This window comes from Acipenser ruthenus, chromosome 9 (genome assembly GCF_902713425.1).
Source record: "Acipenser ruthenus chromosome 9, fAciRut3.2 maternal haplotype, whole genome shotgun sequence".
In the NCBI taxonomy this organism is placed as follows: domain Eukaryota; kingdom Metazoa; phylum Chordata; class Actinopteri; order Acipenseriformes; family Acipenseridae; genus Acipenser; species Acipenser ruthenus.
In genome coordinates this window covers 57440211-57455733 of record NC_081197.1, presented here as the reverse complement: position 1 = coordinate 57455733, position 15523 = coordinate 57440211, and the positions used below count along the sequence as shown (strand labels likewise).

The following is a 15523-nucleotide window of genomic DNA, read 5'->3' as shown; positions in this document are numbered from 1 at the left end:
AACCAACCTCAAAGTGCTCTGCCAGTGACTGTCATTTTATGGTAATTAATGTGGGGCTATGCTAATATTTTTGATGTCACTTATCATAAAAAGCATACTATTAATCAGATACACATTGCTTTAAAAAGGTGTTTACAACGGCCTGTAAGATTTCGGAATGGCATTATAGAAACATTCCGATTTTACTTATCTAATCATGACAGATGAAACTGGAGCGTTGTTACCTATCTGTCATCCTTGATTTTTATCTATCTCCGAGGATGGTTAAATGAAATTATTCATTACATGTATCTCCTATATTGCCACAAGTCATTGTATACATAGCCAGTGCCACTCACGCAGCGCCACGAGGCGTCCCACATAATCAATAATCATTGTTAGCAAGCTGACCCATCTCCTGCAGGGTATGGAACAGGTTTCTAGTAGAGATCAGTGAAGTTCATCTCAATGACCTCAGCTGGGTTGGGATAGCCAAGGTTACTTCACAGTCGTATCTGTTGTATCTCCTTATTTCAGAGGAAACTCAAGTGTACAAGTTGTGAGTTATATATGAGGCAAGCCAAAGGTAATATACAAGGGTGCCCATAATAGGAGGGGTGTGATTCAAGAACAGCTGAGTCATGCATATTATACACAGGGCAAATGTGATCCGCAGGTTGCGCAGTATATATCATTCAATTGATGGTAGCTGCAGCAACATGCCATTTCTTTCTTGACGGTGTCAGTGACAATGCCCTCTCCATCGACCCAGTGGGTTTTCAAAAGCACAGCAGGAGACTTTGCACAACTCAGCATGTCTAATGGCTTGATCTCAATCCAGCTGAGGCCCAATGGACTGACATGGCCTCTGTTTTGTAAATATGCTGAGCTCAGCCAAAAAACTTTAATTTAAAGTGGGGCCCTGTGGCATTTTTAACAAACAAATTAAAGCAAAAGTAGAATGCAGAAAACAATGGCAGCTTAATGACAGTTTTAAAAAAAAAGGTATTCAGAGTAATCATTTGCTAAAAATCTGGATTTCTTAGGGCACATCGTTTTCGAATGGTAATGGTTAAGTCAATGAAGGAAGAGAAAATCAAAATGATATTGAAGGCTAATTGTTTTGATGGAAGATAATCTGGCTGTAACATTATTACTTGTGTGATTGAAACAATGTTGTTTGTAATTATAAAAGTGCAAAATATTTTTTGCACTTTAAATAATAATTGAAGTTGAATATATTTTATGCTAGACAAGAGTCACAATGATGATCTCATTTCCAGGCTCTATTTACTGGGGTTAGAGGAACTAAAGACTTCATTTCATATTTCATTAGAACCTGGCGTATCACATGCTAACACTGACATTGTAATGCTGCAGGGATTATGGATCTGAGCACTGATTAGAGAACAGGTGGGTTTCAATTGCCTCATTAAAGTGAGCCAAGCAGACTATTACTTAAACCCCTGGGGTAGTCACGAGTGCAGGTTTGTATCCTCATACACATTGCAGTCCAAATGCGAGTCTAGTTCAAAAGAAATGGTAAATATGTAAATATGGCCATCAGGGATTGTGATGGGATGCTGGATAGGTTGGGTGTGCAGACAATGATGTAAGGTTCAAAGTATCCTGTGCATGATTTTGTACTGCCTGCACAGGGGTAATTATTTTGAGGTTTGAATTTTAAGTAAAGAAACAAAGCAATATTCAGAGAGGATAGCTGCGGCTGTCTAAACAAGGGTCTCTCTCACATGGGCACCCCCACCTGTGTTATACCCCTGACATGACAGCCTCCTGAAGCTCATCGTTATAACTTGCTAGAACAGAGCCCAGAGCTCAGACCGTTTTAAGGAAATTTCACAAATTGTACCATGACACTGCGTCCAAAACAAAATGGGTCTTCATTACCAAAAATCTTTCATTACCAAGCTGATGTTTTCATTTTTGACTGCGGTTATTTTACTTGTTTTAGTGAGATTGGTATTTCACCTGCTCCAACCACTTTATCGATGGATATGCAAGAGGAGTCCAATTCCTTGGCAAATTCATGGATAGCCTGATTGGGGTCCTCATAAGTGTGTGGGTCCACATATGTCCTGAGTCCTGGGAGTTTTACTAGAAAAAACAAAAAAACAGGATGCAATCAAACAAGGGCTGTTTAAATCTCTCTTTAAAATGTAGTATAGAAAGGCATTTCACTAATCAGAAGCAATACAATGGAAGGGAGCAATGAGAATCATTAATTAGACATTGCTTTCGTGTGCAGTCACAAATCCTACCTGAACCCAAACTCTCAATGAAACGCTAATTACACACACATACCATGGAAAAGTGGGAAATGGTTAACCATCAGTTAGCTAAAGTTTTTTTTGTAATATAAATGTCCACAATATACAGGATGGGCCTAAATGTATTATCTTTTGTTCTTTTTACACTGGGATCACTTCACATAGTTAGTAAAGATTTAATGCAGCTCATCAAAATTTGAAAGCTACAACATTTACTGTCAAAGCTCTCTGAAACTTGTTGCTCAACAAACAGATTCACAATATTTCAATCAAGAACCTAAGTCAGCTTTAAAACAAAAGTGCAGGCACTCATCAGAAAGCCATTTTCACACAGAACCTGTCCACAATCTTTTTTTTCAGACGCAATTATGGCACGATGTTCTTTACTTTTTTTAGCATCACAGTCCTGGAATTGTCCTATTCATCTATTCATCAAGATGGAATGACACGCTGCAGATGTTCTAATAGCAGATTCTTTTCTTTTTTTTTTAATTGACAGAACTTGGATGAATCATTTCCTTGAAAAAAAAAAAAAGTAGATTCCGTTCATTCAAGAATCATGAGCGCACCTGGATTGGAGCGTTTGAAAGTGGAAACAACAACCTTCACTGCTGCATACTGTAAACATGTGGTCACTGTTGGGAGTGTGACGAGTGGCACAGGGCTTGAAGGTTGGACAATAATTCTGCTTCACAGTAAAATTCAGGAAAGTCACAAAAAGCGCATTTTATATCTCTTTATAAAAAATATCATGGCTATGTCGGTAATCCAGACATAATCAATTAAAGGTAATCACAGAAACTATTTCCTGACTTCCATACTCTTGGGAAAGCATTGTAGCCAGTAAGAAAGATCGGTGTGGTGCAGTGGTGTCACAGTCTAAACTGGCCAGAGGCAGAAACAGCAAACACGGACTCTGAAAACTGCAATTCAGCGCTTTAGCGCAATGTTCTTTCTTAATAAACAAAGAATTTAATCAACAATCCAAATCCAAAACCCATCAAAAAACCAAACAAAACCGATGTTTTGCATCGGCAGGGAGCACAACCTGTTGCTCCTAGTCTCCTCTCTACACTAACTTTCCCTCAAACAAAATGTACTTGACCTTTTTAAATGGTGTGGTGTCTTCTCCAGGGGGGTTAACTGACTGATTGATCAGCCCAAGAATGCTAGGCATGCAGTTCCTGGTTGTATGATTAGACAATAAACATCCCCAGAAAGACACCAAACCAAACCAGTGACCTTAATTAAAACCATGCGGCTGTGCAAAGGGTGGCCATCTCCTGAAATCCCCCACTGCTGATCCAAGATGCCTGGCAGCCACAAAAACACACACACATATATATATATATATATATATAAATGTGCAGGGCCTCTGCCCTGTCACAATCGGTTTCTTTCTTAGCCGAACCAGAACTATGTTTCACTAAGTGACTACAGATTTCAACACTGGAGAGGTCATTTTTAAAGTCACACTGCGCCATTATAGAGAAAAAAAAAGCATTTTTCAATACTGGAGGGATTATTTTCATGAACAATTTCCTCTGCTGTCTGTAATTTTGAAAATAAGTACTTTAGGCTTGCTTTCTAATATGCAGGAGTGACTGTGGTGACAAAGTTCAGAGCTTTCTGTTACAGTTAGCGTTCAGTAGTTTCCATTTAATTGATGGTGCTGCAAATTTATCTTATTAAATGCTTGTTAGCTTTAGCTCTTCAATATCCACAGCACCCATCACTGACTGTTAATGTCAGCCCTATTGCTGCAGCCTGTCACCCGCTGTGTGCATAAGGAATGTCAGGTAAAGCCCATTGCTGAACACATGACATTCAGGGGATGAGGAGTCAGAGGATAGTAACAGATTCACAGACACATTCCTGGACAATTGCCATTTTTAAAAGAAACGTACAATGATCATTTCCAAACTGAAACCTCTTTTCATCAGCGTGTTTCGACTTATGCCCACAGAATCTGCAAGAAACCAAACACAATAGTTCATTAAGTATCAACTCCAAATATTGACTTCTTATTTATAGAAATCTGTACAAATGATTAAAGCTGGGTACTCCAGGGTCACAGGAACTCCCCCCCCCCCTCCCAGAGCTGTTTTTGGTGCATCAACCAATGCATGTAAAAGCCATGCATCACATTACAACCAGACATCCATGTTTCCATGCTAACTGGAGGTATTGCATGCAGAAAACTGTAACAAACCCAGCACAAGCCCCAATTCTGGTACCATGAAAAACTGCAATTTCCATATAGTCCTCTTTTTTTTAGTGAAAAGAAAATATTTCACTAATATTATAAATACTAAGAATGTGGTACAGATTTCATGTTGACAGCTAGAGGTTTCTATGTGTAACCGGTAAGGCACCTCCTTAGCTTTCTAGTGTCCAGAGTGCCACGAGTGTACAGTGCCTTTGTATCCTGGGCAGGGACGTGGATGGGACTAACCTGCTAATCAGAATGTACCCCACCACAGTCAGCAGGATGATGGCTACAGCGGCTGAGATGGCAATCATCACCACCTGGCTGTTCTCACTGGAGATGGAGAAAGCTGCAGGAGGAACACAGCAACATATCAGTACCAAGTCATTGCTGCCCCAGCTTGTCTCACTAATGCATATCCACATGTGTAAGGTGAATTTCTTCAGTAAGCACCAGTAGGTTTAATATACAAATTTGACACAACTGTCATCTAGCTAATGTTTGAGGTTTTAACATTGATGTTTTTTTTTTTGTTGTTGTTGATTGTGTTTTAATGAAAAGCCCAGAGGAAAGAATATAAATTGAATGCCAAAAATGAAAATCTTTGACATGACAAATCAAGTAGTCTTGATTTCTAAACGGGTTGTGTCGTCCAAAAAACTGCCCCAGCTGTGTAGAGTGACAACAGCTGGATTAGCAGTTTTGTAAAAGTGAATCAGTTTCACAAAATGTATCTAGCTTCCACACTACACAACTCTGATTCACCCACTGAAATGCCTCAATTAGCGTTATCAGGAATTTTGATAGTTGACACTGAACTGAAATACAACCAATATAACTTTGGATTCAAGCCTACAAATCAAATGATGTTGTAATCCTTTTCTTAGATGGTTAGAATACTAATCTATTAAACAATATTATGTTGTCATTGTTGTATTGGCAACAGTGTTTGAGACACAACTGCTTCCACTGAAAACAGGAATGAACAACATTTTAAAACCCAGGATGGCATTGTGGTGTTAATGTGTCTGTAAGGCAAGATGCAGAAACCTTTCTCTACTTGACTTGTCTTGTAGTCTTTAGACAAACTGATTGAGCGTTACCCACACTTTACTCATAATCTTTTGTAAATTCCATAAAAGTAAAGCTAATTTATTTCAAAGAAGCCATTCATGCCACATTCCAGCATTTTTTGACTCTAACTGTGCGTTTCCTTCTCAAAAAAGTAGTTCTGTTGCCACTTCTGCATTGACTTGACGCACCAAGACGCAACAACATACCTTCAGCCTTGCATTCCTAGAGCTTCACTTGAATGAGATACACTGAGTTACCAAGTTAGAGTATCTCAATAAACTAAACTGTTTTAAATCAATGACAAACACTCCTCGCCGCCACAGTTTTTCATTATAGAATCTGTGAGTCCTGGAAAGGGTCGGCTTCTTTGCCTTGAACAAGCCCTCATGAAAACCTTATCCTTTTACGACTAGGCTTTGTAAACTGTGTTCATCATAACTTGCAATGTTTCCACCACCACAGATGCTAATGACAAAAATGTGAAAAGCAGTTACATGAATGATCTCCTATTGCTATTGAGCTGCTCCTGTGTCTGGATGAGTCCAGACAGTTCTATACAATGCCACATTTATCTTTGTTCCTGATCAGTGCTGAGGGTCACTTGTGCTATTGTTAAAAAAGAACAATTTGCTTCAGCAGCTGTTTTGCTGCCCATGAGGGGAATGTATCACACAGAAAATGTGAACATCAATTCATAATAAGATCTTTATTCCAAACAGCTTCTTCACCAGATACTTATACCTATCTTTCAAGGGGAATAAAAGCAGCCTAGCAAAAGTTGCAAGAATCATTTACAAGCTGCTGCATTTACCGCAATGACCACCCTAACAGAAAAGTTTTAAAATGCCACCAGGATATGATTATACTATCAGTGTTTTACCCTAAATAAATTCTAGCAGTACCATTAGCATAACCAGCAGTGGCAACACAATAGAATCTGAAACACAGATTGAATATTGGTCTTGATTCTGTAGCACACTGAAAATGCAATGGATTACAAGTGTATATTGGTTCATACTTTTGTAACACTTTTGGTAAGTTAAAATCTGCATTCATTTACTAAACACCAGCATAGGAAAACCGTCTCAGTTACAAACATGATTTTATAATTTCTAAAATAATGTTAGAAAGGCATTCATAAAGACTTCAACATTTCTAAATGTATTACCAAGTTTGTTTTGTATATTCTTACGATGGTAACATGTCACATTACTTGTCTCTAACATAATTACAATGTTATTATGCATAGTTACAATGTACTTAATGTGTAAATCTTTGTGCATGATATAACCCTAACCCTAACTCTACACCTAAATCTAACCCTAACCCTTACCCAAACCCTAGCACTTTTCTGATACAATTGTGTACTTAAATATATATTGCAAAAAGATGTATTAATAATAATAATAATAATAATAATAATAATAATAATAATAATAATAATAATAATAATAATAATAATAATAATAATTTTAATTTATTACAGCGCCTTTCACACCCAGGTGTCTCAAGGTGCTGTACAAAATAAAACAATCAAACACAAATCAACATTACAAAACACAATGAATTACAATTAATCAGTTCAAAAATGCTATAGATACATAAATAAATAAAATACAATAAAATAGGTAAATATAGAGATAAGACTGATCATCATAAAAGTACAGTATATTAAAATAAACAGTGCAGACTGCAGTAGAGTCAAAGAGTTAAAAAATACAGTGGAGAATAAATGTGTCTTAAAATAAGTGCATCTTAAGGGTATTTTTAAATTTGGCTACTGTTGTGGATTCTCTAATGAAAGTTGGTGGTGAGTTTCAAAGAAAAGGAGCAACACAGCTAAAACGACGCCCTCCCAGCATAACATGTTTTGGAAGCATGCATTTTAACAATCCAGAGTTACAGTATCTAAGCTGTCTCCCAGGGATGTAAGGGCTAAGAAGGTCCATTATATAACTAGGACCCTGACCATGCAAAGTCTTGTAGGTCAACAGCAATATTTTAAAGGAAACACTGGACTGGATAGGAAGCCAATGCAAACGCTTCAGGACCGGAGTTTAATGTGTTCTGTCTGCTTGGTAGCAGTAAGAACCCTTGCTGCTGCATTTTGCACCATCTGCAATCGATGTAAAAAGCGAGCAGGAAGATTAACAAAAAGAGCATTACAATAATCCAAACGAGACGTAACACATGCGTGAACGAGAATCTCAGCATCCCTAGGGGGCAGAGAATGACACACTCTGGTCATTTTCTTTAAATAATAAAACCCTGTCTTTACCACTGAAGAGATATGTTTTTCAAATAAAAGCTTTGAGTCAAGTTGAACACCTAAGCTGCGGACTAACAAAGAGGCATCTGCAAGGCAGTCACCAGAAGAGCATGAAAACCCAGTAAAAGAGCAAAGCTGGATATTAGAGCCAGTAACCAATAGCTCAGTTTTACTAGCATTCAGTTTCAAAATATTATTTGACATCCAGGTTTTAATATCTGCCAAACAAGCGGACAGTACTGTATCAGTGTTAGAATTTATTTTTAAATAGATCTGTGTATCATCTGCATAAGAATGGAACTGAACCCCATGCTGTCAAATGATATCACCCCGTGGCAGCAAATAACTGTTAAAAAGAAGAGGACCAAGGACAGAACCCCGTGGGACTCCATGAACAAGGCGAGTATTTGTAGAATTATGACCAGCACAGGACACATATTGATAACGATCTGATAAATATGAGCAGAACCAATCAAGAGCTGTCCCCCTTACATTCACCAGGTTTGAGAAGCTTCAGCAAAATTTACACATTAAGTACATTGTAACTATGCATAATAACATTGTAACGATGTGTAAGTACACATGTATTCACTATATAACCTCAATGTAAATATAAAGTAATTAGAGACACTCAATGTAAAGAGTTACCTTTATGACTGAGAGTTTAAAATTAGAGTAACACAGCTCAGACGTATCCAGTACTTACAATCCGGACTGGTTTCAAATTCGAACTTGCGGCTGCTGGCCCCGTACCCTGCGGCAGTGCGCGCTCGGATCTGAAACAGGTACGTGGTGTCAGGTTTCAGCCCGTTGATCGTTACGTTGGTGCCTTTTGATCTCAGGATAGTGTAGCTTGTCTCTTGTTCCTGCTTTATGGAAAACAAAACAAAGCCAAGGCAAGCATATTAAAATTCAATAGAAGAAGATCGGATTACAGGCCTGGTACCAGTCAAGGGGCTGCTTAGTGGAAAATCAAGTTGCTCGCATGTGGGGCTGGACGCCTCTGCACAACAATGTGTATATCTAATCAGGTGCACCCAAGAGAAATGCCTATTCCAGCTGATCAACTGCCAACTTTAATCTTCTATGTCTTTGCTAAAGAGCAGCAAAGTGAGAGCAGATTTATTGTCCTGCTGTTCTTTCAAGCCATTGTTTCCAGATGCGTAATGAAGAACTAAAACAGGTACACTATACCAGGGAGAAAAATCTGTTTGGCAGATAATGAAGTCACTGTGTTAAAGCCGTGTCCAAACTCCTGTAAACGCTTCCTGGGTATGACAAATCTTTTCATTTCTATACACGTCATCATCAATTAAACATACAGCTTCCCAGCTGCGTTGACCTAGTGTGTCATGGGTTTTGTGTAACAGTATGTGTAATCACTTCCCAGTCATTTCCTGAGATTTTGATCATTCGTTTTATGGTGTGAGCTGTGGTAATTTAAGCATTCAGCAGGTGGCGATGGTGTATATACTTAAAAGTTAAATATATGTGTTGACACACTATCCTGGCTTTTAACCAACTCCACCTGAAATATGAAGCATTGGGTCTTACACAGTTAAAACTGTAGTGAATGCGCTATTCAGTCCATGCCTCACACTTGTTTGCATCTAACCTGCAAACCTGTTTCGATTGCTTGCAACAATCATGCTTAATGAGATTCCTTTATCCAAGCACAAGGACAGTTTACTAAAATGAACACCTGCTTACAGGATTTTCCTTTTATTCTTATTATCAGTTTAGCGTGGCGCTCTACATAAATAACCGCTCCTAAATAAATAATAATGATTAAAGTGCCTTTCTCACTGAAATCCTTGCAAAGTAAAAGAGTAGTTAAATATGATTTTAACGTGTGCTTCAATGTGTCCCTGACTGCGCAGGTATTGCGGATACAGTGCAGGGCCTCTGTAAATGAAATTTGCCTCTCAGACTTGTTTGGAATGTGTAATCAGATCTGGTTTTCAGTTATTCCATCCTACCTAAGCACTGCTGGTTTGGTAAACTACCCGTGCCTATGCTAACACACCAGGGAATGACTACTACCAGTAATTTAGCAGTCAGGATATAATACAGGAACATTCCTGATTGAAACTGGAAATATGAGAACAAAACCTAAACCCAGAGCAAATGATGGTTTCACACTGTTTATATTTCCAAGTTCAGTGCTATACATTGTTTCCCTCTGCAATCTGCAGGCACCCACATGTTTACTTTTTAGAGAGCAAAGTTTATCTTAATTAGTTTAGCCCCATTTTCTCATAATGATGGTCCCTACGTGGTTTCAAAATCCAGTGCATATATTCTGTACTGGTACAATAAAATAAATCCCTCGCAGTTTCATTCGCTTACATTTTAATTTCTTGGATATTATCTGCAAATAGAGTTACAGCCTACGAGGATAAAATTATAGTTTTAATATAGTCTCTGAAACAATTCCAAAATCAATAATCCACTGACTGTAATGTGCTCATGTTTTCATTAAGTTAAATAAATTATTAAAAAACTTTTTTTTTATCAAATAAAAATTAGCTGCATCAATATGAAATATGTTTTATTAAAACCTTTGATAACTTTTACTTGAAAGTACCAAATGTGATTATTTTTGAGCCAGGCTCATCTGCACTCGTAGTTTTAGAGCTTTTAAGCTCATCTCATCACACCGACAGGGGACAGGGCAGAATTCGTAACAGCAGTGTATCACATAACCCTGCCCTTTACACAATGAACACGAGCGATTCCTTTTGATTGGTTCTGGTTTTAGTTAACGGCTTTTAGTGACACCTGGGCATAAACAAAAGAATCCAAGACAGACTAATCGCCTCCTGTCTTGTTTGGTGCGAGATAGCAGCTGCTTGTAGTTCTCTATAAGAGCTGAACCTGTGTCTCTGTGAAAGTGTTCTTGCTTCACCTTGCTTCACTTCACTGCACTATTTTATTTTTCATTATACTTTATTGTATTGTTCTCCTTGCTGTCTGCCCGTTAATACAGCTTCCCCTTTTCTAACCTCATGCTCGAGACCAGAAGTTGAATAGTTGTCTACTTTAGTTTCCTTAGTTCTACTTTTGTCATAAAATCTAGTATGGGTACCGTATTATTATTTGTTCTATGCAGTAACATTTTCCAAGATTATATCTAGTATATACAATGTTTCACCAGCGTTTTGTATTCTTTGCAAACACAGTGACATGTTTTGAGTGGGTCATCCTGATAAAAATTGCTTTATTTTTTGATTGAATCAAAACTTGTTTCTTAAACTCATATAAAGTGCCATGCGTTTAAAGCCTATTGCTCTGGGATGAATGAAAGAGGACTAAATCCATTATGTGGAAAACGGAAAAATTGCTTTTGGATTACACTGTTTATCAGACAAGAAGAGTCAGAGCAACGTTTTCAGAACTGCGTGAGAACTCACGGGCATGCACTGAGATTCTCTGCAGCCCAGCAGTTAATGAAGGCAGTTCAAAGTGAAAATGCTGCTGGGCTTCCCCACCTTCTCGTAGTATTTGACCTCGTAGTCCAGGATGATCCCATTGGGGCGCTCTGGCTCCTGCCAGGACAGGGTGACGCTGTTCCGAGCCGTGCGGTCCTTCCTGATCACAGTGACTGGTGATGGAGCTGCAATTAGAAACAAGAGGACAAGGCAATTCACTTTATCAGTTTTCAGAATCTGTCCCCTAATGTTTCCAGCTGTGCTGCTCCTGAGTGTAGCACTGGCCCACTGACACCCCCCCAGCAGCTGCAGAGGAGGGCTGGAAACACATGCTTAGAGGATCATCGGCTATTGAAGCACAATTAAACGTTCTATTGCTCAGATGTCTCAATGCTCCAAAAGATCATATGTTTTCAATCTTCTACTATAATTCACATCAGGACTTGATACTTTCTTTTTTTAAGTTTTACTGCTTTGAAATTGCAAAGCACTAAAACTGTAAAGACATCTGACTGGCCTATGTTTCAATTTATTAGACCACAGGAAAAAATATGTTGTTCTTTGAAATGTTCAAGTTTCGCTTGATTGTGATTTTATTGCACACGATTTTGCCTTTAAAAGACGGGGCACATGAAGTGCACATGGACTTTTTTTTTTCTTGTCAATGTAAATTTATTCCAATATTTTTTTGTATCCACCCTCCAATAACAAGGCTCCTCAAAAACTATGATATGTAAATTCAGACTTACAATTATCCATCCATTACTGTAATTCAAAATCCATGTAAATATAACAAAGGAGACACTTCTTATTCTTAATGTGAAAAAATACACATAAAATAAGTTATATTCCAATTTTACCATTAGTTGATTAATGTGATACCATCTTCATTTTCTCGATATTTAAATCCTTCCCTTTATTATCTCATTATATTAACATGAACTGCTGCTGTCTCAAAGGTTTCAGCACTGCTTGAAACCATGTGTTTTATTCAATAGTCTCTTGTGCCATCCCAAATATTGCTTTCCACCTTTGCTTTCAAAGCCTTACACACAAACTTCTGGCATTCAAGTATGTTAATGTGTCATAACGAGGAGGGTATATAAGCACTCTATTCATTTAAGTATGCAAATAGTTCATTATTAATAAGATAACTTATTGCAACGAATCAACCAAACTCATCTGAAAAAGGTTTAACAGAATGCATTATTTAGTAATGATGTTTCCTGAGAATATTGCCAATTAAGTATAATAACAAGGCAGGATTAGCAAGCCCTGGCTCTGACTTGCATAATATTAGAATTATACATGACAAATTGAAATTGAAGGAATCTATTTGGCATGAGAAAGACAAAAAATCCTAATAATAAAAAAAAATCTGAATATTCCCATGATAACAGCTTGATTATTTTAAAAAGGTGACTCCCACAATCCGGTCAGAATAAACACAATTAAACTCAGTCTGTGGTCTCCAGCATTCCAATACTGAGTTATAACATTTTTATTTAACATGAACTCCCACAGCTGGTCTGAACAAATATGAGTTTTTTTATTTGTGGGGGAAAAATGGGTTTCAAACTCCTGCAAATGCTTTTTCCGGTCTGCTGCTCGCGAAAAGCAGATAATCATACTGGTACTGTGACTTGTATTGTTGGATGAATACATGCCATCTGGTCTTAAATATAGTTGTTCATTTTTTCATGTATTAGAGTGACTTTAATACATTATTCATATAAATATTTTGTTGGGCTAGAGATTTTTCAAATACAGCAGAAAACATAGGACCGATAAAAATACATAATTTATTTATATTACATTGATTAAGCAGTAATCGATACAGTATTAACTATTTTTCTAAAGAGAATCTTTAAAACTACACTAGGCTTCTATTTTTGGGCCAAACTATAACAGCAATTGGCAACAAGTATTGCCCTATGCACAAAAGGAATGGTTAGCTAAGGGCTGATTCCTTTAAAAATCAGTTTGATTCATTATACTAAGTGTGCAGTTCACAGAAGATGTTTAAGACAGGATTAGAAGCTTGTTCTCATTTTTTTAAAGCTCAGTTTAACACACGGGAATGCGAACACACTTCAAAAAAGAGCATTCTTTACAACAGTCCTTAAAGTGTTGTGAATTGGGCCTGTTGTTACATTTCAGCAGTAATTGATTAATTCCAGCATGAGAACTATTTCTGAACCATCCGATTCGATGGATAAAAAGCAACTTGGATGCAAAGTTTGATGTGTGGGAATGGGTAAAAGAAGTAATTCAATCCTTTGATTTGCTCACAGACATCAACATCATTTGTTCTTCAGTCTAGCGCTGTTCTTGTATTTCTATGACTAATGTATTCCTTTAACAAGCCCCTGACAGAATAACCCACATGGTTTAGATCAGGTACACTGCGAAAACATTTAACAATATCTCTGTGTTCTCACGTCGTGGTTTAATGGTATATGTCTCAAAGACAACGCGTAAGAGATGTGACACATTTTAAGTTCTTTTTAGTGTACAGCAGTTCCTGTCTCTGGAGAACTCAGCAAACGGATGAAGTAATTATGTCATTCTCAATATAAACAACAACATGAAGGCTACCATATATTGGATATGGAGTCACCTGTACTCACACTGTACTTGTAAGCCCCTCTACAAATAAACCCAAAGCTCTAACCTTTCCGGAATAGTGCAAGCCAGACTGTACATTTAAAGCCATACATTATTGTGTATGCATCCTCTTATAAACATCCTGTTTTGATGCTGTAACCGGATTTGTATTTATGTGCTTTAATATAAAAATAGCATATTGCCCTGCCCCTTGACCCTTGTAGCATTGCATTTCCCGTTCTGAATGAAAGCAAGGCAGGGACAGTGTTCATTGTGTACTCTAGCTGTAAAGATAAGGATTCGCTAAAGCATTCAACATTTTTCTTATAATGAGAACGAGATGTTGCATCTTAGTGGGCCTCCCTACATTAAAAAAAAAAAAATGGCATCTTTGTAAAATATCATTGACATAATAGCCAAACAATTTGTACAATATTGAATAATCTCAACCACATGGCTCTGAGGTTAGCACACGTGCCTTTGTGGAAGGAGGCTCTATATCATAAGCTGGGCTTGGTTCTGTCAGAAATGTGCCTTTAGCGCTGGGGTGGGGAGGATAAGGCGGCACATGGTTTAATGCAGTAACCTACCTCAGGATAGCCAGGGTTTGAATCTGGTCACAAGAGAAAAGAGTTATGGGGTCTCTGTAGGCAGCCATCTTGATTACAAAACTACTGCACTCAAAGAAAAACTAATACTGTAATTACACTTACAGATAGTAAAATAACAAATCAACAGTCATTTTAACAAATGAATAATCATTCCAAATATAAGTAATGGGATAGCTTTGGGAACAATTCCTCTTCCCCAAACTCCCAAACATTTATTTTGCAACTTACCCATTAACAACCCTGACAGCACAGCCCCCCCCCCCCCCCCCCCCCCCCCGTTCCTCACACACACCATCCTGGGGATGTTTCCAGGACTCACTGTCCCTGAACTAGTGCTTATATCTGGTTCCTTCTTCCCTGGAGGTGAGGAGAGCTCTCCAACTTATCTGGCAACACCTCCTTAGGATAAGGGATACTTTAGGCCTCTCAGAAAAGTCTAATAAAAAATTCCAATGTATGGTATGACATTACCAGATGTAATAATACCAGGAATTGGCTGCAGTTAAAAAGATTCCCTCTGATTAAAAAAAATATATATTCTCCCTTTCCCGAGAGGAGGGAGCTGTGTCTTAGCTGGTGTTTGATGTCATGTCTCAAGACAAGAACGGGATACTGTCATAAAACTGTGTTGATAGAAAGTCCAGCTGCAGCACTTAGCGAACGGATTATAGCTTCACACGTCCATCTCCTCGTTCCATCTGCATTTTATAGGGTCTTAAAGGTATTTTGATTGTTTGTCCAAGTGCAAGGGAGTTTTTTTAATTGCAGAAAAGGTTGTAGCCTCTCACATTTCCTATGTGCAAAGGAGGTCTTTGCGGTGATAATAAAATACCCATTTAGGTCCTGTATTTGTTTACAAAGGAGAAAGGCAGAATTGAAGAGAATAATTTACAAAAACTGTAATGCATCTTGACGCATTAGAACAAATGTAATCAACGGGGAATGCTGAGAGGAAAGATTGTTTTGTTTTGTGGTTTGGCTTCGTTGGAAAGCAGCCTTAGGAAAATGCACAGTGGTGTATGTTTATTTATTAAAAGGTATCCTTTTTACAGGGA

At 37.9% G+C, this 15523-nt stretch overlaps 1 protein-coding gene across 5 annotated transcripts in view; it reads right to left on the bottom strand.

Annotated features, from left to right (window-relative positions):
* The window catches only part of LOC117405925 (ephrin type-A receptor 3), a 105643-nt gene that overhangs the window by 15671 nt on the left and 74449 nt on the right, over nt 1-15523 (bottom strand). For 3 of the 5 annotated variants that reach the window (XM_059030317.1, XM_059030315.1, XM_034009458.3), the window contains exons 6-10: nt 11311-11435; nt 8526-8688; nt 4723-4825; nt 4175-4236; nt 1969-2094 (exon numbers count right to left, since the gene is read on the bottom strand). In XM_059030317.1, the coding sequence (XP_058886300.1) occupies nt 1969-2094; nt 4175-4236; nt 4723-4825; nt 8526-8688; nt 11311-11435 (579 nt within the window). The remainder of the gene's footprint in view (nt 1-1968; nt 2095-4174; nt 4237-4722; nt 4826-8525; nt 8689-11310; nt 11436-15523) is intronic. The other 2 variants (XM_059030316.1, XM_034009459.3) reach the window with 1 other exon arrangement.